The following is a 26,980-nucleotide window of genomic DNA, read 5'->3' on the forward strand; positions in this document are numbered from 1 at the left end:
TTGAACTTAGAAGTGGTTAAAATGAGCTAACATCTTTTAGTGAAAGCTCCCTAACGGTGAGAAGTTTAAAAAAGGAATTCATCTAGAGCTTAGAAACAATGTTGTTACTGTTTTGAGCAGCAGAATTTGGCACAAAATGAAATAGTGAGTTAAAGAAATTTTCTGGAGAGCACAAAGGTTGTCATAAGCATAGGGGACCGAATTTCAAAAACAAAAGAAAGAAATTACTGAAGGATTGAAATAGAGAAAAAGGCACAAAAGGCAGGCTGTGAACTTGGGATCTAATTAAAATTTCTGTTATAAGTTGAAGCTTATAAGTTGAAATAAATAAGAGGAGAACTAGGTGAGTTCATGAATCAATTAGAAAGTTGTAATGAGCACTGTAGTTCTCTGGAAAGTGGTTCTAGATTCCAATTGTTATATCCAAACAAAATAAGCAAGCATACAAGGGACTAATACTCCACTGGAATGTGACACAGTTCTCATTGCTTGTGTTCAATGAGACCACAGAGAAGAGTCATGAGACCTCCTATCAAGAGAATGAGTATGAGAAGAGTCCAAAGCCCTTAAATGTTATTATAGCAAAACAAAGAAGGAGAGAGGAGGTGACAGGTGACGTGTGCCCTACATACCTTGAAGACAAGAGAAAGGTAACTTGTCTCTTGAATACATTCAGATTGTAGATTAAATGTAAACTTACAGTACTTGGCACAGAAAATTCTGGAGCAACCTTACACTTAACGTTACACTGCAGTAAGAAACATAACTAACTTCAAGTTGGAACTTTCCAAACTACCAAAAGCTCATGTAGTCAGGCTGCCAATAAAAGCTGGGAGCAGAAGGTCTGTCACTGTTCTCCCTCTGTCAGAGTCAGTAGCACCTTACTTGCCTGTGTTTTTCTGTTCACCCAGGAGTACCAGTGGAGGGAGGAAGAATCTGTCCAAGAAGTGGAAGTGCTAAGTTCTGTAACAAATTACATATGCTATGTTTCAGCTTGCAGCTGGCCAGATTCCTGCACTATTGAGAGTATTAACAGCTTAGCTGGAATCCTGTCATGTAGTCTACCAGGTGCTTTTACAGACCAACACTTCAAAAGGAGTGAAAAAGAAATCTATTTATCTGTCAGTCACTCAGCAGCACAAATGTGAGACACGCTGTGTTATTCAACATGTTCTTTTCAGATCAATCCTTTTTCTTGGAGGGGACAGTGCTGAATTCTTGCAAGTCATATGGAAGTTATGCCACAGTGATCCACACTTGTCAAAGAGTAACAGTTTCTCCAGAGCCGAGTCATGACATCAGTGGCACCTGCCAAAATTTATAGCACAGATGAAACGTGGCATTCAGAGTTTGCGCCCTGTAACTGTCCGGTCATTCCTTGTGGTGTGGTGCAGACTTCACAAAATTAGACTGTGGGTTTGGGTTGTTTTCCCCCCTGCCATTAAGCTAATTCATAACAGCAGATGTCGTCACTCCCAAATAAAAATGAGTGACGGATGAATAGATTTCATCAGTTATTCCTGGCAGTTGGAGTTCTCTTGAAAAGGGGAACACAGGGGTAAAACTGACATGATGCAGTAATCACTCAAGAAAACCATACTTTGACAGAAGAGGAAGCTACTATACAATCAAAGTAAGCATTTATATTCTTGTATTTTGGCCAAAATAAGATTTTCTCTTCCTGTCTTGATTATTAAACCTGCCTAGACATACATGGGTGTACATTTATTTAATGTTTTGTTAAATCATGCAAATTTGAACCTCTTGTTCAATGTTCAATCATGCAATGTTTTCTTCTTGTTCCATCTATGACCTGAAATTATGTATATTTCAGTATACCCTTGTGGAAATTAGTCTGATCCTGTGTGATTTATACAACATAAGAGGTATCCTGCCACTGTTTCATTTTACTCTAATTGTAAATTCAGTTATTAAGCTATTATTTGTTACTATCTTTTTTGGTATTACCAGAACTTCTGTATTACACACACTTCAACTGAAAGGAAAACCACCATAAAAGGAACATGTAAGGGGAGACTCATCAAAATTACGCATTCTATGTGTGTAATTTAAAACTTTTTAGAATTTTGAGGCTTTTTTTTTTCTTTAAAGAGCACCATAAACAGGCTTTGAACTGCCCGTTCTGCAATAACCGTAATAGATATATAATGCTGGAACATATTCCATGCTTAGACAAACAAACCCTGGTGAAGGGCAAAAGGAATAGGATATTAGTGTCCTGACAAAGATAAAACAGCTCATGGTCATGATATGACCCAAGGGACTGAGTCTAGTTAAAGTCAAAGATAATCTTTCCATTGTTTACAATGGTCACCAAAAAAACCTCTGAAGTGACTATGGAAATTCTTCCAGGAATAAGCTTGTGTTCCATATTAAAATTGGCTGAATCATCAAATTCATTGAAAGAGTTAAAATTAGACTTATCTCCAACTTTTAGAAAGAAAATATTTTTAAGATAGATATATATATAGCTATAGATATATATGTATATATAAAATATCATTCTTGTTAAAGACTTTGTCTTTCAGAAAAAATTTTGAAAATAAACTGGAAATGTTCAAATATTGTTTTACATTACTGGTTAAAATATTTCCCAGTAAGGAAAAAAACATAACGTGGTTTTCTTTTTGTTAGCCAAGCCAATTATTCTTTAAATTGTGCATCATTTGGACTAAAAATCACATTGATATTTTTCTCCAAACATGTTCACCTAACAGTTTTACTGAATGCATTTAAATACTTCTCTAAAAAGTAAAAGCACAAATATTTTGCATACAAGTCTGTCTCTATAGAACACTGAATTTTTAAGACTATCTCTAGCTTAAGACACATATTAAATAGAAAGATTGAAAAAGGGTAAAAAATATCTCCTGACACTTTAGAAACTATTTTCTTCTCCTGCTTGTTTATTTCATATAAAGGTAACTCAAAATAGCAATTTTTGATGAAAACACCAAGAGCCATTTCTGACTCTTAAAATTTCTCCAGAAAGAGTCTGAAGTAGAAATTACAAAGTGTGCAGAAGACAAATTACTTGCATTGGATATTTTTTAAAACTCCTTTTTGTACCTCAGCAGAGGTAGTCTGAGATTAAAATAATTCAAAATATGCAGACCAGGCAGGGGCTAAGACCAGAACATTTGGAAACCTACTAATTTAACACCTTTCCAAAGCACATTCAGACGCAGATCAGATTAAATGAGAGAAGGTTGTACCACCGGCTTTTTCTATACTGGTTTTGTGCCAGTGAATAAAAGTTGTGCATATAACTTACAGCTGGAAGCAAAATTTACTCTCCCTTGTATGGGATAGATCTGTAGGGGGAAAACTGCTCATCATTCACCCTTCAAAGCTCTTTTAAACTGGCTCTGGGACATGAGCTCACAAGGAGAAGCAGAGGGGCAAGCATTGATCTCTTCACTCTTGTAACTAGTGAGACAACTCAAGGGAATGGCCTGAAGCTGAAGCCTCAGGGGAGGTTTAGGTTGGATATCAGGAAAACGTTCTTCACCCAGAGGGTGGTGGGGCACAGGAACAGGCTCCCCAGGGAAGAGGTCACAGCACCAGCCTGGCAGAGTTCAGTAAGCATTTGGGCAATGCTCTCAGGCACATGGTGGGGATGGTGCTGCGCAGGGCCAGGAGCTGGACTCAATGATCTTTGCGGGTCCCTTCCAATTCAGCATATCCTGTGACTCTATGATTTTATGAGTTTAAAACAATGTATTATATGTAGGTGCTATCTGTGTTTCAAGAGTGATTTGCTGTCTTACAGATTGCTGCATGACCCTCTGATTTAGGGTTTGATTATAAATGTAGGAGATTTTTCTTTTACAGTGCCATTAATTTTGTTTTTACAATTACTTCTTCTTGTGGACATTCTCCATAAATTAATAATATGTTAGCATATAATTTAATTTCCATAAATGATGAATGCTGTAAAAACTCTTTTGTACACACTTACACATTTTTGACAGTTGAGTTTTAGAGCTACCAAATGCATAAGCCACTTTAACCAAATATAATTTCATCCTTATTTAAATGTTGTTGTATCAGCTTGGCTCTCTAAAAAAGCAGTGAACCATACTTCATATGGACAGGAAGGACTGCAAAACCAACATAATAATAGTTCCTCCTTAACTATCTTAATTGAAGATTTAATAAGGGAGTCCATCTTGCACCAGTGTTATGCACATTTTGGTAACCCTTCACTGAAAATATATTGCAGAAAGTTTTATAACAAAAATTTTCAGTTCACAAATAAGACAATATTTCAGGTCTTCTGAATGAATAATTTTAAATGAATAGAAATACTTGCTCTTGTTTATTTTACATTCGTATCAGTGAATAAACATGTTAAAACAAGCTGCTATTAGGAGTCAGAAAGACACCTCCACAACTTTCCTTTAATATCTCTGGAATGATGAACATATTTTCCTTGCACACTTTCCACCCAGACAAAAATGGTCAAGTGACTGTAAGAAAGCGTGGTTTTTATTTACAGGGAAAATCTAATTGCTCTACTTGTTATGAGCCCTGAGTTATCTGAGTGAAAGAATCAAGAACAAGTTTGATGGCATTAAGTCCAAATGTCAGTGTAAATTCAATTTATGTTATTGGGACATCTAAAAAGAAAGAAAAAAAATTACAAACCCTTGGTATCTGGAGCAGTAATAAAGATTTTTGTTTTGATACAGAGAGTTACTCAGAAATCCAAACCAAGCTCCTAAGCAGAATCTTTCAGTTAGAAACAAAAAAGGAGGTATTATACAGCACACATGAACCCTAGTCTCTACACCTAGATGTTGTAATGCCAGGCTCAAAGATAGGATGCTTTCACACATCATACCTTGAAAGGTGCGGGCCAGCAATGCAGACAGCACAGTCTTCAAAAGTTTTACACCAAGAATCTGTCTTAGCAAGGACACAGCAATATCATGTGAAATATTAACTGTCACTGACATTCCTAGGAACTAATACCAAATGTTCTTGACTTACAAAAAGACCCACAGACTTAGCTGACTAAAAGTTGCAGGTTCCCCTCCATCTTTTGGGCACCTCTCTGATCACAGGTTGTTCTTTTGAGTGGAGCAGCCGAAACCTAAAGCAGCCAAAACCCTCATGCACCTCCTCAAAATCTAACCTGTTTAAACCTCAGATAAAGACTGGAGACCCTCTTGTACCATTCGGAGAACTTCAACTAGAAGTTTAATAATCATAAAAATTTCATTTCTAATTAAAGGTTAATGTGTTATGGCAGATTCTTATATGAGGCAAAGTATAATAGGGTTTGGAGGGCACACTGCCTCAGTTTGTCAGCAACTTGCACTTGGCTTCTGAGGCAATGGGATAATTATCTGTAGAGTGTCAAGTGGGCAGCTGCTAGTGATAGAAGAGCCTCTAAATGGTGCAAAGACCCGTGTGACCTGCTGATCCAGGAATGATGAAATAATCAGATTCCATCACTCGCTGTAACAAGCTATTACCAGAGCATTTATTTTAACACTGCTCAAGGCCTATAGAATTAGGACACAGATAGGGCATGTTCCAGTGCATCCGTGACATGCATATCTTTTTGCCAGACGCAGCCTTAAATAATACTATTATTTTGGGGCCTCAGAGTGAGCCAAAGATTATTAAGATTACCCATATTCCTATTTAGACCACCTTCATTGCCAAACCAAACATGTTTAGCACAAGGTGTTAGTAGAACTGCTGTACCCATGCCAATGCAACAATTCTTCTTGTATCATGCTGTGCTACATCTACAGCATCCCCAGTCCACAGCAAGGAAAACACTAGAAAAATGCTGTTTGCCTCAGAGAGAAATACCTGGCTCTTTCGGTGGCACTGCAGCTCTTGCTGACCTTGCTGTGAAGAGGACCAGCATTCTAACTACTCATACCCCATCACACAGGAGGTTATATATTACATGGCCTAACCAGTTCATACTCATCACTCCAGTTGGGCTGTGCCTGTCTTTAAGCAACTGGACTTCCCAGTGGAGAAATAATGCATCTCAAAGAGATTTTTCTTTTTGTTAAGCAGTTTTTCCAGTCCAGCCAGACTTTGCACCAAGTGTGGCAATATTATTTGATATTATTGATCTTCTTAAAAAATAGATCCATGAAAATGAAGACAAATCTAAAATATTCAATCTATAAAGATGCCCAGAAGTTACTTACGTGTCCTTTTAAGGTGCCAGGAGTTTCAAATACTGTATTTGATAGTAGGACCTTAGAGAAATCTGCCTTAATTGTGTTACATCTGACTGTCCTTTTCTTTTACTCTGATCTTTCACTTTATGGCATTGTATGAAGTAAAGGTTTCCTCAGACTGGCCTACATTAGCATAGTCTTTGTTGTATTTATCAAGGATAGCTCCTAAAGTATGAAATCATCTAGGAAGAATATTCGTAAGTATGTATCAAGGTCTATGAGGCCTTAATTCATCAGCATTACTGAGTGGAGCATTGGCAGAAGTATCTAATACAGATAAACATAAGGAAGCAAACCTCAAATTAAGTGCTGATCTAGTAATAGAAAACTCTGGAGTTTAGGTTTTTAGAATTTTTCTTTCTTGTATCCTCCCACTTCTTGTTGGGCCTTAGTGGAGGAGACTGATTCAGGAAATAAACAACAGAACTTAACTTTTCAAAGTATCATTATGATCTGATAACCAACACAATATGGTAATATTAACAAGGACATGACACATGATGAGCATTTTAATGTTTGAATAACATGCATTTAGCAAGGACATATTTGCCTATTTTCTGTCTTTTTTCTCACTTATTGGAACTGATCCTGTACTTTAATGAGATCTACTTTTAACCATATTTAAGACTGAATTTTGATAAAATAAAGAACAAGACCATAACAAGCTCCCCAGCGCTTTGCACTCTGTGCGCTTCAACTTCAGATTCATAATTACCTTGATATTTTGTGCATGACATCATTCGGAGTAGCAAAAGGAATCATTTAGAAGCAATCAATTTCCCTGAGATAAACCATCTATGATCTGTTTTAAGAATATGGGAGATAGAAAACAGGAAAGTCCTTCACATCTAATCTGAACTTCAGTGACAATGGCACTATATTTGAAAGCATTTTCACAAGTTCTTCTAAAATTACTTCAAATCTCACACACACTGAGGCATCCACAATATTTCAGTTAACTGTGCCACTCGCAGTCATTACTCAGTAAGAAAACATAGTTATGATATTCAACTGTCACCCAAGGCCTGTTTCAATGCCTTATATTTTGGTTCAAGGCAGACTAAGCATTAGTAACCTACTCTTTTCAGGTGACATACTTTATTTTAATAGCACTTCATGAGAATGACATTTCAAGAGGCTAAGTAATAAAGTACCTGCCTCAGGTTAGGCTTTTGACTGTTCTGACCTCTGAATTGCTTTTCAGAAAATGAGCAAGCATACGAACTTTAGACACCACAGGATGGGTGGTCATGATGCGGAAGAGCTGAAGAACTTCTGGGAAAAGGTCATCCAAGAGCAAACTAAACAACAAGAAGCTGAAGAGTCTAGGTTAAGCAAAAGTGCCCTGAACAAGTAAGTGGTATTTTTTCTTTTCCACAAGAGAGCAAGGCATGTCATCACGTGTTTTAAAATAAGGTAACCTGTTATTGTACTGCTTTATTCATAGCACAGATTGTGTTCTGGATCTTTGGCACTTTTCCTCTCACAGCTGCTTGTCTCATATTACCATGGCTCTTCTGCATGGAAACTCAGACACCCCTCACCCTTAAACCTCATGAGCATTCTTCAAAGGCCTTGGAGCATAGCCATGAAAAAATAAAGCACTTTGGAATTATGGCTTGTGACAGCCAGAAAATAGCAGGAATTTTACCTGGAACTGGTACAGCCACACAAATAAATAAAATAGCATTACTTTAAAGGGACAACCACCCACTTAATCTGTAGAATAGAAAATCCGCGGCACCTTTATCATGTTTAACAGCCCTTCATATCATATAAGCCCAAAGGTAAAAATGACACCATGAGATTTTCCCATTCAAAGGAAAAAGTTGTGGGGGTTTTTTGTTGGTTTTGTGTGTGGGTGCTTTTTTTACAAAGCGGTACAAAACAACAGGGATTGCCTAGAGAAACCTGTATTGCTGTATTGTGGTATAGATACCCTGCACAAATGTGGTGGATTTCTTCAAATATTTGTTCAGCTTGTTACAACTCAGAAGTTTGAACCAGAGTCTCCTGCACACTAAGTGAATCCCCTGACTACTGATGGCCAGAAACAGAGGACAAGAAATACCATGTCTTGTGTGGTTTCCTTTTGTGCTTTCCTCCTGAAATTAATAAAGGCTATCGTGCACAAACTTTTCTCAAAACTGTGACATTCACATAAGCTAATTTGACTTCAGCAAATTGGAAGGTGCTGCTACAGGGCTGTTTCTCGGAAAAAAAATTCTAGATACCTTGACCCCAGTGCCCAAGAAAGAAGTACTGTCATCATTTAGAGACTTGGAAATCAAGATCTGGGCAGGCCTTGTGTCTTGAAAAAGTCAGGTGCAGACAATCCTGCTTCCAGTATCCTACTCCAGCTAGTCAGTAGTGTTTCCAAATCCCAATCACAAAATTACTGGAGAAAAAGCATGTATGACAAAATCCAGGAAAGAGTTCAGCTTCACTGGAAATATTTATCACTCTAGATCACAGAAGACTATCGTGAGAAGACAGTGAAAACAAAATGCAGTTTGTGGTTTAGATAACATTTTTGACTTCACAAAGCTGAAAAATGTTAAAAGTTTTTGTAAGGTCTTCTCTGAAGAGAAAAAAAGAAACACAGTGAAAGAACCTTGAAAATGTATTAACTTACGTATTCAATATGTCTTAACTGACCCATCACAACCGTGAAATAGACCCAAGCAAGTTCCTTCAAAGTGTCTTGCCCAGTCAAAGCTCACAAAAGATAGTTCACAAAGTGTTCTCTAATTTGGAATAAAAAGATTCTTTCAGGAGTCAAAAGGCACTTTCATAACAAAACATACATATCCACTACCTCACATAAGAGGTGCTCAGGAGGATGACGTGGTTTTACATAAAGGCAAGTGCTCCCTTTGAGACACGTAGGACACTGATGAGAAACACCAGTGTTCTCAAAGGCAGATTTTTCTTAACGCACCGTACCTATTTTTTGAGGCTTAACTATATGCATGAAAGAATATTGAAGACGAGGTTGTTTAAAACACAATGTAAAACCAAACTCAGAATCTAAGATAACACAAGCACCCATGTGAAACAGCTACTGATGGGTTACTCTCAGATGAAATCATTGGCTGCTGTTCTTTTCACCATACCAAAGGTAATTAAAAAACCCATATATTCTGTGATGCATTTGACATTACCATATAATAGCTAATCTTATAATATTGCTGGGTCAGATGTTTCATAACATTCCCTTCAGAAAACAACCCAGCCAACAATATTTTGCAGTTGTCCCTAGAGATATTCTCTTCTGGTTTTGCTGTACTACTGTCTTGCAGCTATGTGTATCCTCTTGTACGTGACATCAATTCCTTTCATTAAACACATACAAGGTCTGCAGAGTTGGTTTTGGTTTGTTTTTTTTTTACCCAAAAGGACATATTTTAAGTTCAGCCTGCTCTTCCCCACAGCATTTCACAGTAGAACTTGAGGGGTTGGGGAAAAATTGTATTTTTTAATTTACACATTGAATGACCTTACTGCATAGGCAGTACTTCTGTGTGGCTTTGAGAATACCCCAGAGGGAAAAACAGAGTTCTTCACAGTGACAGTATTTCAGCAGTTGTTTGACTCATTCGGAATCCAGCAATGTCAACCACTGATAGCATCAGCACTATCCCTTTCTCCCCTGCATTCCCAATCTAGCAAGCTAGAGGGATGTGTAATTGGTAAATAAATACAGGACAAGTGCTCTGGTGATGAAAGAGAGGAAAGCTTCGACCCTGCTGAAAAGCCTTGGATACACTTGAAGGATTTGGCTCAATAATTGCTAAGCACTTGCACTCTCTTTGCAGACTTCGTCAGGAATGGACTCTGCGGCTGGAAGGTCGAGTAAGGCAGGTCCAGGCGCACATGAAAACACGGGAAGAACAAATGACTCCAGTATCTATCGAGGCTCTTCCTTCACCAGATAAAACTGTTGCTTAAAGTTATTGTGTAAACACAGCAAGCACTGGGCCTGATTCTGACCTTCTGCATGCACCTGTAAACTAGCAGTTACACTGCCGAACAACCAAACGGTCAGATTCTGCCCATTTTCCAAACTATTTACTAGAGCTACTATTAAAGTCCTATTGAAATTCAGTGCAAGAATAATGCCACAGGGGGAAAAAAAGCACAAAGGAATAGATGAGAGGCAGACAACTCTAATTTTCCATGATATATTATTACTGTGATGTACCAGGACTCTGTTATGTAACTCTGCATTTCCAAGTGACAACAACATACTGCTAGGAAAGAGGGCAGCTTGTTTAATAGGAATAATATATTCAGACAGCTGCATGCAAAATTGCACATTTCCATTTACACAGCTCACTGAGTCTGTCTTAATGTAGACATAAGATGTTCTGTCTGCCTTGATGAGCCACAGTAGAGGGAGTTAAGGATTAGCCTGATCAGCTGGCCAGGAGAAGAAACATATTCTTTAATGGAACGAGGGGAGAAAAAATAGAACTTTTCTGATCAACATATAAGAACATTTACAGATCTTAATAATTAAATGAACAGAGGAAATTATTTTAACTTTCTTGGGGTATGTAAGAAAAAGACTACTGAGCCAGTAGACTTCATTATGAGCCAGTCTGACAAGTGTTAGAGTAGTAAGAGCAAGTCAGTGTGAGAGTTTGAAAGAGAAGGCAGTGAATCAGTTCGTCATAACAGCACAGAAATTCTTTACAAAGTATCACTTGCCATACCTGACATGCACTAATCCAAACAACTGCTGCATCTTCTTCTGGGTTAGGTGAAACAAAGGTAGGAATAACTAAACACAGGGCAATAACAGTGTTCCCTGTTTACCGAAATGTCTGTGTATTTAATACCAGTCTTTTGGATTAAAACATTTATTTGTTTTCTCTTCAATTAATCTTTGGTATGTAAGAGAAGACTCATAAGTCTAAACAACCCTTCTTCTCTAACAGTATTGTGCCAGATAGAAATTTACTTTGAATCTTTGTTTATACTAAAGAAGTAGATAGGAATGCATTTGATAAATCTCAAAACAGAACAACAATTTAGCCATTTTGACCTCACAGAAATGCTTTCTTTGTCCTTTTAAAACATATTTAATTAAAACACAAAGTTTTACCAAATGTTCTCACTTCTACAAAGTGAAATGCTCCCACATAAAAAAACAAGCTGTCACAAAAATGTTGTTATTCCTTGAAGGGTTAAAACAATTAAAAACTTATAAAAAGTTATTCTGTTGCTGAAAACTGAAGGGATTGTAGTACGAGATTCTTTTCCTAAAAGCTGACCCAAAAAAGCATGCAATTGTTTCTTTCAGTGGCTATTTTCCATTAGACAAGCAATGCTGAAAAAATAATAAAATTTTAGCTGCTTCTACCCTGAAAGACTGGTCTTTCTCTTCTGCATCCACTTATTTCCCACTACTCTCTAAAAAGTTATTTTCTGTAACCCGGTGTCCTGGTTTGGGCCAGGACAGAGTTAATTTTTCACAGTAGATGTGAGGGACTGAAGCCTGGAGCCCTGTGGCCATGTCTGGGTGTTATTCTATATCACCTCATGCCACATCTGCGGGGTGGAAGTCCAGGACGCTTTCGGGAAGAAGGTGGAAGTGGCTAGGGGTCGGCGGACAGTCCGGGTGGAAAAGCCATCGGCCATTGTTCATTGCCTTGGGGTCGCGCACATCGGGCAGTAATTTTTGCATGTAAATCACCCTCTCTTTGAGCACTTTTGTTATTAGTGTTGTTTTCTTATCTCACTAGTGTTTCCAGTAAATTGTTCTTATCTCAGGAGATAATCTCTGCCTTTCATCTGTCACCAGAGGTTTGTGGTTTTGTTTTTAGTGAGAGTACTACACTGAGGAATACCATTCCTAAAACATGACACCCAAGCTAAACGTTTTCTTTAGTGAGGTGGATCAAGCACAACCTGAACTAGCTGCCACGTACCAAAAAACTGGAGTAGTTTACCTTACTGTAGCCGTAGCTAAAGGACATAGACAGGGGCTATTGAAATGGAGAAGTGCCACATTCTCCACTTCTGAAAACCAGATCTCTTAGATTTGTTAACTTAACCACTGATTTATGGTGTTATAATGTCACCCACATCAGTGCAACTTAGCCCTACTCCATGTCAGTGTGAGAAGATCCAAGAAAAGCTGGCTCAATAAGAATTTATTGTTCTTTTACACTTAATGTCAATGTTTTTAATTATTAGGAACACTTTTATGACACTCTTTCCAGCTGTTTATGAAGTTATGTAAGATAGGAAAAAGACTACACAAGTAGATGCAATTCCCACAAAGCAATTTTCAGCACTCCCCCAAAAACTACCTTAGGTCTCTGAGAAGCCGTTTTTCTGTAAGGACCTCTGAGGGCATCCACGGGTATGTGAAATCACTTCCTCTACAAGCAGTCGTCATCATATTAGCTACACCCCAAAGGAGTGTTGCGGGCATTGTTTACCTTCACAAGTGCATGGAACCTATTTCAGTTGTGAATGGATTTCTGATGCAGCAAAGTGTGTGCATATCACAAGTGTGAAAAACCACAATGCTCCCACACTTAGCAAAAAACATTTCTTTGTGAGTTGCTCAAGTGCATGTGCATTAGTCATGGTTACCTATTCTAGCACACACTTTACATGACAGCAGTAACCTGACATCTCCATGGCGTTGAACATCAGGTGTTTCTGTTCCCAAATGCAGGTGTTCATCCAATTTTCACTGCTACTTACACATACAACCAGACTGAGACAGGTATCAGGTATGAGAAATAATAAAGTCTAGTATTCAGATGTAGCCAGATTTGCTGCTTGCAAGCTGCAAAACTGAAGGCAGACAGGGAGGTGGCAGATAATGTTTCGTTACTTTTCTTTTATGACATTCAAGCCCGAACTCAGGCATTTCATTCATAACTGAAAATGTTAAACCTGGCTCTCAATAAAAAAATAAACAAACAAAAGTCTGTTAAAGTTGAATCATTATATTTTAAAAAATTGTCTCATTCATATACATGGCCTCCATGGATAAAACAGGATACACAGTAAGCATAAGCTGTTGGGAGAGTAGGTCACTTCAATGGAATACAGCATTTTTTAACTCCCGTGTCCCTAGTTCCTCCATCTTTCCAATGGGGGGAAAAAAACCCAAATGAAAATTTAGATTTCAGTAACTATATTAAGAAATTTGGTGTAGTTATTTGAGAAGATAAACTAATTACTCAGATTTTTTTTTCTTAAGGTTTATGAATTTGCCTAATAGAAAATGAATTTAATGAATATTGAATGTTATGAAATGAATTGAATAATAATCTGCATAATCAGTACCACCCTGACCCTGCACTAGCAAGATGTTCCCGTGTCTTACATCAGCATATAAACCAGCCCAGCTGGCACTTGCCTAAGTCAGTAAACAACTAAAATTGTACAGGATAGGTCAGTGACTAGCAGTTTGGTCATGGGACTTTAACTTTATGATATATGATGCAATAGTTCTGGATCATGCACTTAAGCTGGCATACTGATGTCAGCTGTAGAGCACCGACTTAGCATGACGATTTATGTGCATGACAGACATGGTGAGCACAATCTTTACCCATTCACGCTGTTGCTCTTTAAGCACTGTCTGAGCCAGGAACCAGCGACTAATGCCTGAGAAACAGCAGTTTGCTTTCTTAAACTAACTCTGAGCTTCGGCCAGTTGTTGAAGCCTGGTTTACTTAAATCGAGGCAGTCTAAAGCATGACCATAAACCACATTAATCTGCAGTCTGACTTCGTTTGGACACCACGGTAAAGCATCCACACCATCAGTTACAGGCAGGATGCAGCAACTCAACGCCTGTCAGCTGCTCCACTTGAATTTGCACTTAAATTCAGAGCAGGAAAAACATTTTTTAAACTAAACCCTTGACTGTCTGCATGTACCACACACTGGTTTGCAGCCAATCTAATGCATACAAACCAGATTTCTTTCTGAGGAACCAAAACCAGACCAAAAGCTGTGCTCTAAGCACAGGTGAAGGACCCTAGCCTCTAAGGATCTGAGACAAGCATTAGCTCTACAGTTTTGAGACACCTGCATAATGGGGATATTTGGCCCAACGAAACAAATTCAATTGAGTCTGATATAACCCCTGAACCACACATAGTCTAGTGTGGGGATGTCAGCAGCAGCCACTTTGATCTACTGAGCTGCTTGGTAATGTGCTCAGCCACCTGCTAATAGAGAGGAGTATAACCCAACCAAAACAATATAGGTTCGATCAAAGCACAATAACATATTTCATGTAGATCTAAAGGTGGACCTCAGCTGAGCTCAGGAATAATAATTTAATTAGCCATCCAGATATGCTGGCATGCACAGCTAAGCACAGCTTGGTCAACTCACCCACTGGAGCTCCATGTGTTGGAACAGAGCCTCCCTACACAAAACTTAGAATAGATCTGGCTTCTGAAACCATAAAACAGCTCTGTATGGTTCATTTCTACAGTTAAATGACAGGAATATGAGGATAATTACCAATTTTCTAGACCAAATGTTCCTACTAATTACAAACTGCCTGTGTCTTGAGAGATGCTGTTCTCTACCTTGCCTAATAAACAGCACCGTAGTGCGAATATGGCATAGTAAATCACATAAAAATACCTCTGGATTCAAAAATGCATCTCTAGATAAATAAGGATGAACCAAAGAGTAGCTCTAGAAAGTCTTATACTTCCTGAGAAAGCTTCCATTCATGAATTAAGCATTACTATATTATTTGTCTTACCAAGAAGAACCGGATCTATCCATAATGTTATTCATTTAAGACAAAACTGAATACAAAATCCAGTAGTCAGGACAGACAATTCAAAAATCTACTTATTATTCCCAGCTCTTTCAGCAGTCTGTATTTACCTGTGTGTTATTTAGTGGCCAGTGTTTTAAACATATTTCAAGCTATGGTGGACAGAAAGAAGGGAAAATTCGAACTCCAAAAATGACAGGCTGACAAACAGACTGAAAAAGTTTTATGCTACCAGGGAAGCCAACCTTAACAGTAGGTCATCATGTGCCACCTCAATTAATTAGCTGTACTTGTCTCAAACACCATTCCTTAAATGAACTAATAGCCTACAGGAGAGTCTAATGGAAGGTGAGAGACTACTGGCCTTACCTAGTAGTAGGTGCCAGTGTTCAGACTCAATGACATGACTGCAGTGGTTCACAACCAGAGACACTGTTTTTCCACAGCAAACAGCTGCAGCATCAAGGAGACGTATGGTACTAACAAAACAATCATCTGTCAAGAATGAGAAAGATGCAGTAGCAAATCTGAAGTATAATATTTGGTTGAGCCATTTGGCCAATTCTTTAAAAAACCATCCTTTTGCGTTAGATTTCCACTATGATTGTACTGCATGCCCAACATAAATATTGGTGCCATTTGATCAGAACTGTAACTTCACAATGTATGTTGATGATTCAGCCATAGGGAACAGTTCAAAAAAGTTGAATTAATACTGAAAAGTTTGTGATTCTATTAGATTTAGTACCTAAATCAAAGGAATCATATCTGCAAAATACCAATACAAAAAGCTTAGTCTGTATTGTCTCTTTGCAAGCAGGAAGAGGAAAATTATGTTTTCAAATAGATTTTGCTATAGTTAATGCTATTTTTCTCCCTCAAATGGGGTATTCCACTTAACAACTGCATCATTATTTTTAAGGGTTTGAGGTTGCAGTACAGGCTATGAATCTAATTAGGCAAGGAAAACACAACACTACTGAGGTGGTCAACAGTGTTATTTCTGGAAAAAAACTTTTGAAAAATAACCTATGTTTGCCCTGATGTCTTAAATTTTTTTTCCAGCGTGATGGTGATTCCACTGCAGCTTCTCTTAGGGAAATTTTTTCTATAAGATTTTTATTGGTGCTTTTATGTAGCCTAGTAAGTGAACAAATCCATGCAATTGTTCATTTTTACATGTAAAAAGTTTCAAATAACAATGTTGTTTCATTAATTACTGGATATCATTGCAGCAGAGTTCTTGTTAGAGTTCTGTTAATGCTAAAGTGCTAACTAATGAATCAATACTTTCCAGCTTTTGGATAACACATGAATTTACTGATTTTGTTGATACTGCTTCAGTCATTTAATATGTATTTGTAATAATAAGACTAACAGTCGCTGAAAATAAGCCCTACAAGCAATAAGGGCCATCTAATCTAAAATATCAGAAACAGCAGTTATTATCCACCATCTCAAATGAACACTTAATAACCTGGAACTAAATCCCTTCAGGCTCCATTTATGATATGTGCACACTTCTGCTACAGTGATGAAAAACATGCCATTTTCCCAGAACTAATGACCCCTTTATTATATGTACTAGAGGACTGTGGAATGAGTCCATCAACAAACTAACAGAGTGCACATGTTTGAAAAGTTTTATGCCTAAATCACAGGCAAATTTCAGTGCTTCCAACTTATAAAAAGCCGCTTTGGAGCCATTTCAAAATAATGGAGTATGTATTTGGTGAAGACAATTTCTGTACATGCTTTGTTTATTTTAATTTTGGTTACCTTTGGCCACTACAGATAATGAGGAGCAACACCTAGAAGTAACTAATATGTAACACTTGACTATGTTCAGACAAAATACTATTGTCCCATGGGATGTTTAATTGCTTTAATTGGTGGATGCAGTTAAAAATACTCCTTTGCCTCAAAACCTAAAGGGTTGGTTTTTTTATCCAGGGCACCTTTGAAGAACATCTCAAAGTAGTTTCAGATATATCTTACAGCTTTACTGCAGAGATTTTGACAGCACTCTCTTAATGTATCACTACAAAGATTAAGGATGCAGGTAATAAGTATGCCTTGAACTACTTTAGCAGCTATATTTATAGTTTAACTTGGGCACTGTTTTTACATACCCTGGAATCACCAGGGAACACAGCCAGTCCTGACAATGACACTAGCATTTCTCCCAGCAAGCTGGTTTTAAAAAATATGATACTGACTAGCCCAAATACTGCTAGATTTCAGCTATCATTTTCAACAAAAGCCAGTAAACTTGAGCAGCTACAGTTCCTAGTTCCATCTGTGCTTCTTTACTTTGAGGTATTTTCTTATTTGGAATCGCTGGCACTTCACTTTTAAAGGCTACCATCCAAGTGCAAATTCTTCTGGCTGACGTCCTCAACTAGCCTTAAGAAAATCTGATATTTCTGCTGCCAAGTAAGCAACAAGAGTTCACAGGTAGGCTGCAGGACTTTTGAACAGAGGAGTTTGGGGGTTTTTATGCTGTCAAGAAAAAAAATCAAAATTTGAATTGGGAAAAATATGGCCTTCTAGCATGAATTCTAGTCAGTTCTGTTGAATTCTAGACAGGCTTCAGGAGATTTGTTCTGGTCTGGCATGAAATCTCTATCTGTTGCTGATCTGAAAGCTGTATCTCCTAGGCTGCAGAGGAATTCCTGACTTGCACATATATATATTTCCTAGCAAGAAAATTCTGCTTGGAACACTTGTTTCAGAAAATTAATTTTTAATCACCAGAAAAAATAGAAATAAAATCAAGCAATAAGGTTTTTTGATACTCCAAATTACTCCAGATTAACATGTTGATTAAAATGTAAACCAAGTTAAACATATACATGTAAATTGTGCCTGCAGGAAACATGGTTTTTCCAGCGGCATCATTAAATCAATTATAACTGAAACAACAAAAGCCTTCCACATAGGGGACTGAAATTACAGCTAAAGATAAAGTTTTTGTTCCAAAAAGAAGTACGTGCAGACATACTATTTCAAACACTTCAGCAATTGCAATCTCAATTTTAGGAAAATGTCAGTTTGTAATACACCATCTCCAATCTGGAGGCAACACAGTAAGCATACTCTGTCTTTTGGTTTCTTAATATTTGGTGTTCTGAACAATTTCACCTGGCTGCTTCCCTGCTATAGGAGGAATACATCAGAGAGCAAAACCATGCTAGGGAATGTAAAACACTGATTCAGCATATCCCCAGTAAACTCAGGCACACATGTTCTAGGAAAACACTAAACACAAAATAAAGCTGCTTACAGAGCAAAAAAATTTTAAAAGTTTATTTTGGTTTATTTTCCTTTTTTTTAATGGGGGGTATTTATGCAGGGTATGGGGGTCTATCAGAAGAGTAAGGACAAAGAAGGGACATTCAAGTCCCTGGCATGACAAGCTAAGCTTCTGCTCCCTCAGTCTGGAAATAAGTTCTGCATTTTCCTACAGGACCTGTTTAACTCCTCTATTCTGTGTCACTGAGGGTGACTGGGGAGCAGGGCAGGGTGGGCTCCATCATCTTCTCCAAATGCTAAAGATCTGTGCAAGAAGGCCATGTGAGACAGAAGACTGCCCCAGCAACTGCCTACACAGCTGGCACCCTGCTAGCAGGGCTAAGAGATAAAGTGACCTCCTGAGCCCGCTTTTCATAGCCTTCCCCAGCTACTTGAAGCTGCCGTTCTGTTACTGAGAGCAGCAGCAACAGACCAGTAGATCTGTGACTGGCAACATGGGAAAGGGCCCTGAGGACAGGAATTTAGAGGCACTTTGATTTTCTCTTCTCTGTCACCCTGAAATGGCATTTGACTGAAGTTACTTGAGAACTGCTGGCTGCTCTCATGTCAATTCCAATTCAATCATCTGCAGCAGGAGGACAGTCACAGGACAAACCCTGGCCAGTGCACGAGGCAATGTTTCTCTTCAGTGCTCCCAAGTAGCTCCAAGACAAGAGAAGGCATGTCTAAACCACAAAGAAATGGACGATGGAAACTGAAGGCAAGATCTTTCAGTGCTAATTTTAAGTAATATAGTCAAACTGTTAGCTGCAAACATGACATTAATGGAATTCTCTGGTACCAGAGAACTCTAGCCAGACTTTTCCTGGGTGAGGTTTCTGCTGGATTAGGGAGACCTGGCTACCCAGGGCAAGCACCCTTGGCTGAGCACAGTGAAACATCACATGAGTCAAACTGGGACTGGAAATGCAGCAGAGAAGAGGTGCGTGCTGACCTTCACATTCAGATTAGCTAATGGCAGCCCTCACCAGGGGCAATCTGCTGCACCCACACCAAGCAATTTCCCTGCAGTCATCATAAATTCACACACAAAATGTATAGCTCCCTACTTCCAGGTTTATGCTGCCAGGTGTCACCATGCAACCGTGGTATGTTGCCTCCATGCTTCTTTCATTGAGTCATGTGACCTGAGGATGAGCAGCCACCTTGAAACTAAACTTTTCTGCCCTGTTTTTTGTAATTCTGGCAAGGCTTTGAAGGTTGACTGGGAAGACCTTGATTTCCAGGGATTCAGAACTCTTGAGTCTTTCTCTGGCTACCTCTAGCAGCAAAGGAAATCCAGAAAATTCATAATGAATCTCCACTGATTAAATTCTCCATCAAATCAACAGGACTTGCAAGGAGCCCTGTCTTTTGAAAATTCTCTGTTCATTGGCAGATTCTCAGAGTCCAGTATTAATGACCTCCAAGTCACACTGTAAGACATAAATATCTCTGTCAGCTAGAAGAGCAAAGGTGCCACACAAGTGAGTAAAATAATAATTCATTGTCTGTGGAGTTACTGAGAGTGGGTGACAAGAGAAAGAGGAACAGTCATTCTCAGTAGCTTTATGTTTCCTCTAGATAAAATTGAAAAGATAGTTTGAGATCTCAATTTACAAGGAACTGAGATTTCAATAAAATTTGCATCAAGGGAATAAGTAAAAGCAGAAAGCTTTTCAGACAGAGCTGAAAGAGAAACTGTGAAGGACGGTACTGGCAATATTCAACATTTTTTTCTCTCCAAAGAGAAGCATCATTAAAAGATGCAGCTGTGCAATTCTCACAGGGTAAAAGAGTTAAACACAATGTAGTTCAGTTCCCAGAACTCAAGAGCTTGTTGCCTTGTTAGTTAGGGATAGGCTAATAAGCACAGATAACCAAATTCCTGCTTTAATTGACCTCTTTCCCCAACTGCCAGGAAATATACTGACATTATTTTACCTACTCCTTGAAAAAAGATTTTGTTATATCATACTACATAACTCCCGGAGCACACATGGTATTGCTTTTTTGAGGAAATCCAAAAGAGATCCTAAAATTTCATGTCAAATTGTATTTGTGAAAACTGTGTATCTCAAAAAACACCCAACCCTTCTTTCTTTAGAACAACTATTCGTATACCTTAGATCTTCAATACAACCAAACGCAAGACATGCTTTCTGTTAAAAATTAGCTTTGTTTAGACATTATAAAAAATATAAATATATGTGAACAAAGCAAAATGCTGAGCAATAATTAACCAAAATATTGTCTGTATATTCAGTATATTAAAAATAATGTACCAAATACCAATACTAAATACAGCATATGACAAGCAAAAGTATTTTAACAATTATGCATATAGATTTTGCCCACTTAAGATTTCACGCATTTATTCATAGCCAAATTACAAGCTAAATATTGGTGGTTTTGATGAGTCCAAAGCAAAAGGAAAGCAAAGAGTCAGAATTCAAGCATAAATATGACTTTTTTTTTTCAATAAGTTAAAAATAAATGCACTGTGGTTTAGAAACTGCTCTATTGGTGCAACACAAGGTAGAAGTTTCAATTTTGATGTGTTCTAGGGTTCCCACGGAGATGTCTTGGCAGATTTAGTACTGCAACATCTAATTACTGGTACCGGATTCCTGGCTCCCAGGCTCCCAGCCCATCTAAGCACACAAGTACAATTTGGTGAACTAGCCTAAGCCAAGAGTGAAGGTTTTACACTGAAATGAGAGTCCTTGACCTGGGATAACTGAAGTACAGAGGTAAATTCCATTCTATCATCCTGGCTAGGAAATGCAGTAACCTGAAGCTGGTAAGGAGAAATGAGCAGGTGGGAGTGGTAATGTCCAAAACTCCTGTAGCTAAATATGACATAGCTGATCTGCTGGATTCCTAAATCCTCAGTTGAAGCTGTCACAGAGAGCCAGCCTGTGCAAACCACTTTGGTCAGAACCAAGGAAAAGTCAGGTGTAGTCTATGAAGTCCAGTCAGCCACTTTTCAGGTTTGTTAAGAAAAGCAGATTATCAAATGAGCCAAAGCTTAGTCCTTTCAGGATGGCAAAAGGATTAGAAAAAGAGGTAAAAGAGGAGCTAAAACTTTGAACCCTTCACCAGGAAGACACAGCTAGAAATTCACTTCTCTGCCTGACAAGTATGATCATATTGCTTTGATATCATATTGACACCAGGCAATGAACAAATATACAACATGATAAATAGCTGGATTTTTTGAACCTTCCTGATGCTAAAAGATGCTTGTTTGTTCATGGAAGTTATCTGCTTTATACTGCCTTTTAACATGCTTGTTTTCATTCCAGATGAAACAAGGACAAGTAAACTGGAACAGAGGGAAAAGTGTCATAGCTCTTGAAATCCAATCTGTCTAACCTTATATTGCTAATTTTGGGGTGGAGAAAATTATGTGGTTCAATTTACAATTAGAATCCCTCCATATGATACCTTTCCTCCACAGCTGTTACACAGGACATATACCTTTTACAGAAACCTAAAAATAGAGCATATTTCACAGTCTAGGTCTAGTGTTGTTGTCACTTGTTTTGACAGATTGATCAAAACAAATACAGAGTGCACAAAAAGGCAGTGAGATTTTCTGACCAAACACAATTTGAAGGGCATAGTAAAGGAGCTGCTGACAAAAAGAGAGGTCTTTCTACACTGCAGTTAATGTTCAGAAAAGTTCTTTAATATGGGCTTATAAACAGTTCTTCACAATAAGACAATGCACATTTATGTATTTGGTTTGCGTACTGATGTTTCCATATGCCATCAAAATAAAAAATATTCACTGAATATAGGATAAAGCTCTCTGTGTTCCAGGTAAATTTTCAGTGAAGTCAAGCCCTGTGCCATTTACTGCAACACGAAACTAACTCTACACAATGACAAGACTTTTTAATTAATACCACATCTTGTTTTGTCCTGCCAGAGTTCAGCAAGTTTAGCTTAAAAACCCCTACTTCTGCCCTTCAGGAATTTTGATTGCAACCTCTATTAACCATGACAAACTGCCTTAGGAAATGAAGTTAGATGTTTGTTACTACACTATAAGTTAACTAAAAATGTATTTTACCTTCAAATTTACAACTTTTGGGGAGAATGAAGGATGAGCTGTTGCCCAGAATGACAGGCAAAATGTCTAAAATAGCACCCATTAACTAAGAAATCACCAAGATATTATTTTCCCTTTACCAAAGGTTTGCTGTGCAGGATTGACTATCCTGAATAAAAATACAGATCCATGTGAAATACATATAATACCAGCAACACAACAAGCTTGCAGTCATAACACTACTGATGCTTGGCAGATCAAGTTTTCTGGAATTAGATGCCCCAGGCTTTTGCACTGTGAGTTACTCTACTGGGCACATGGAACAACCATCCTGAGTCACCAAATTTGCATTATATAAAGTGAAGAACACACACTTATTTTCTTGGCAAAACTAGATTTAGAGAGCATTCAGAACCACAAAGCTCTGTTATTCCCTATATCACAAGAAACAACAATGGATGCATGGACGGTAAATGCTACAAAGTAAAATCTCAGCTTCTATCAATTTAATGAAGCTTTGCCATTGTGTTCAGTGTTGCCAGGATTTCTCCCTAGCTTTATTCTTCAGCCAAAGAATGGCAGTGAATTGGAGTCAGCTCAGCTTTAGGGGCAACCACATCATCATGCTCAGAATATTTTACCATTATTGTGTATTTAGGTAAATCCAGAATCACAATTACTTCTTGTGCTCCCCTGTAAGCCAATCTCTTTCAGCTCTATTTTTTCCCTTTTTCTCTCACTGGCAGTAGCTCATCTAAGGGCCAGAAGAATCGTTGCTTTGTGGAATCAAACTCCAGAGTATCACAGGCAGTATAGCTGTCTCCATGCCAGGCACTCCAGACACCCTGGGCAAAGACTGTAGTGGCTTTGGGAGATAACTGGAGAATACAAAATAAAATTGCCATAACACATTACACAGAATTTTATAAACAAACAATTTCAGAAATTTCTTTCTCTTCCTCTGCTGTTTCCCTAGTTTTCACCCTTGAACATATAATTTATAAACACAGAAAATTTTTGTATGATGTCTAAAAAAAAAATTACAAATCAATTTTTCATTATTTGCAGATTCCTTGGCTTTTGGAAGAGTTCAGACTCAAACAGCACAGTATTTACAGAAATTATTGGAGTGCCACCTATTGGAAATAGACGTACAAATGAAAAAAACCTTGGTTCACTGCATAAAATAATTATTTATTATTCAAATGTTGGTTTAACTACATCAAGTTAAGAGGCTTTAAAATGCTTATAATTCATGTTCCATTCATAATTATGGTTAAATTTATATCAGCTCGTAACGTCAAAAAAAAAAAAAAAATGAGCCTCTCTAAGGAGCAAAACACTAAAAAGTGGCAAAGATTTATAGGCCTGGACTATAAAACAGCAAATATCAGAGCAGATCTGCGAGAATAATCACCTGCTAAAGCCTGACTCACTGTATATAAGCTGTATATGCATGGTTGATGTAAATAATTTTATATCAGATCCTGGTCTTCACTCTGCAGAGATATATGTAATCTTTAGGCTCACACAGTTCAGCTGTGGCTTAGATTCTGAATGTAAATTATTAATTTTCCCTATGGAAAACTGTCACCTTGGGATAAAACAGCCCTGACCTCCCACAGAAGACATACAAATCAGTCTGGGACAGTACAATGAGTTTTAATAAAATGATCTTCAGCTGTCATTTCTGTTCAGAAGACACTCAGGAAATGGCATAAGTGACTACTCTCCTCTGTCTCCCACGAACAGATAAATTTTTGGAGTTTTTCTCACTGCTTTCCCAGCTATATCTTCAGCTTTTCTATTAAGAGAAAGTGTGCTAGTTTACACTTAAAATTGAATCTACTCAAATACGGAAAGCAACTGAAAAATTGGACCCAGTTTTGAACCTTGAACTTGATCCTTGAGCTGTCTGCCCTCACTCCTTATTTATCACCCATCAAGCAGCAGACTGGGAGGGCCATTGCCTGAAGAGCATCACTACTGAAATCCTAACACATCTGTTTCATATCCTCATCTTTACTACTGCAGCTTCCTCCTCTGCAGCTTTATGAGCTGTCACACTAAAAGAAGCAAAGTGTTGCCTAGCTCTTTTCTGGTCCAAACATCCCAACCTTGATCTCAGAGTCACACTATTCCTCTTACAAGTCCTTCTGTTAATTAGCACTGACCCCTGACCAGCTCATGACAGCTTCTGTAGCAGCCCTTTTCATGGTTATGATTAAGAGAGCTACATAAACACAGAGTGGTAGCTTTTGTAGACTGCTCTAGGAGAAAAACAGAACAAACTGCTGTTAATTATACATGTTAGCATAGAGTAGAAAAATGAATAAAAGAGTGACATGGCACAAAAACAAAGTAAAGCAAAATACACTGAGTATGGGCTTTTTCATATACTCAGTCCTCAGAATCATTCCAGCAGCCAGAATTTCAGTTTGAGTAGTTGCCCATGGTGGTCTAAAATTTTCAGCTCAAATTTTGGACTAATTAGTATTGCATAATGTGTTTACAAAACTAGCATATGGAAATTAATTACTAAAATACGTGCTCTTTACTCTTACTTGCAATAAAGGCTAAAAACACCTTTTCCATTCATGCTGCTTATAAACCAATTTATATACTGACAGGATCTCTTTCAAAATTAGTTCCTAATCTGTCTCACCTTCATTTCTAGCAAATGTCTGATACATATTTTTATTCTTTACAACCACTTCTTCTTTTCCTGGTAGCTTACATCATTCTATGAGTGAACACTTTTTTATTCCTTGGTTTTATCTCTTCCTCCAGATCCCACAGAGTATGCTCCAGGCTTCTCTGTGGTTTATAAAAGACTTTTTCTCCTATAGCTTTCTCTTGAAACTTCAATCATTCCCTGCTTCCTCTTGAGGCATGCCCTCACGTGTAGCTTTCCTCCTTTAACAATCTTATTTTATTCTTCTGGAGACATATTTACAACAAAAAGTTTAGGGGCATCAGAAGTAACATTTCTTTGGTGCAACAGCTGTAGACCCACACCGTTTAATAATGACATGTCTCCTATGCCCGCTGTAGTATCTGCACTTACACTGCTTACTAAGAAGAAGGAAATGTGAGGAGAATAAAAACACAGCAAAACTCTCAGTGAAATCACCAGGCCTGCTTCAAGTTTTGTGCCATATTTCCAACTTAAATGACTATGCCATAAGCATTTTAGGTGAGAACTAGTAAGGGTAAATACAGAAGCAATTCTCTTGGAAGAAAAAGACTTTCTCTTGGAAAAGTCTTGGAAGTCTTATCAGTGACCAGATTTTTGTGAGCACAGATCCTAAGCTCTCCTAGTCTTCTGTTTCCTTCCAGTGGAATTATTTCTTTGCAAATCTAGCCATAGGTGTAAATGAGCCTGGGTTTTTTTCCCACTTGGTGTCTTTCTGACTGGCATAAAGACCTATCCATGAGATCACATTATTCTAAATGTGCGTATACTTAAAGCCCAATTTTAGTAGATTTCTAAAATATTTGGTGAGTGAAGGGAAAAGACTCTACTGATTTTCTTTCTGCTGGACTGTGTGAAATGTAAGTTAGGTGAAGCTGATGTCTGTGTTGTTTAGATACCAGGACTCCTTCAAATGGGAAAAGAAAATTAAATATTTTAAATTTTATCCATAGTCTGGAAGAAATTACAATTTCAACATGATCTTCAATTGTAGATAGCATATTCCAACCACCTCTGACAATTTTCTCAGAAGATTTTCTGAATGTGTTTTGGAGCAGTACAGAAACAGGAGTTCAGCTGTGCCTATCAGCTAAAAGCAGCAAAGATAGATTTAGGAGTTCTGTTGGCTAGACTATACAAGAATTCTGTACAGGACACATGGCAACTGTAGATAGAATCTAAATTAATAGACATATTTTTCATAAGCAATTAATATAGCTGAATGAAAACAACAAATAAATGTGCAAATATCTTTACTCTCACCAGCCTCAAAAAACAAAAACAAAAACAAAAACAAAAACAAAAAAACCCCCAAAAAGCCCCAAAAAACAAACAACACAACACACACCAAAAAAACACACCAAGAAACCTAAGCTAAAAAAACTACTGTAAGGCCTAAAGGCTTCTCCAGTCATTTGAGGATACCAACGTTCATTCAATTTAATATGAATGGGCATACTAAATGAATGAGAGGATTTATAATTTCCACACTATGGATCTCTCCCTTGTGATATAAATATCTGTAAAAAGCTCCCGTGAGGTGCGGCAAAAGACGCCTTTAACCTTTGCATACATAATTTCAGATCAGCTTAGCATCATTTTTCTGAGAATGAAACCATATGTCACCTAATGGCTCAGGGGACACACTGGTATATGGAGCTTTTCATGCTTTAACTGCTAGCTTGAATCTAGCCCAGGTCGGTAACAACCAGCACTGCCCTGTCTGGAGGCTGTTGGGTAATCTGTGTGAAATGAGTTGGCCATCTCAGATCAGATCCTACAGCAAAGTTGTCCACCAGAATATGACCACTGCAGATGGCTCAAACTTGCCCTTCTGTCAGCAGTGTCAGCAAGTCAGCCAAAGATTAAATGAGCATTGTACATACATGAGCTTTCAATCTGCAGAAATCAGTCTCCCA

The 26,980-nt window shown here is 37.9% G+C and overlaps 1 protein-coding gene and 1 long non-coding RNA gene across 2 annotated transcripts in view; one reads left to right on the forward strand and one right to left on the reverse strand.

Moving 5' to 3' along the window:
- The window catches only part of LOC121667105, a 74,104-nt gene that overhangs the window by 20,633 nt on the left and 26,491 nt on the right, over positions 1-26,980 (reverse strand). The window lies entirely within an intron of this gene.
- On the forward strand, positions 1,376-10,366 carry LOC121667104 (protein FAM240B-like). The gene is made up of 3 exons (XM_042033348.1): positions 1,376-1,633; positions 7,441-7,589; positions 10,055-10,366. Exons 2-3 carry the CDS (start codon positions 7,444-7,446, stop codon positions 10,185-10,187), a joined length of 279 nt encoding a protein of 92 aa, XP_041889282.1. The 5' UTR covers positions 1,376-1,633; positions 7,441-7,443; the 3' UTR covers positions 10,188-10,366.

The sequence above is a fragment of the Corvus kubaryi genome, unplaced genomic scaffold (genome assembly GCF_017639235.1).
Source record: "Corvus kubaryi isolate FWS band 111438036 unplaced genomic scaffold, C.kubaryi_AGA036_p1.0 37357, whole genome shotgun sequence".
Lineage (NCBI taxonomy): Eukaryota > Metazoa > Chordata > Aves > Passeriformes > Corvidae > Corvus > Corvus kubaryi.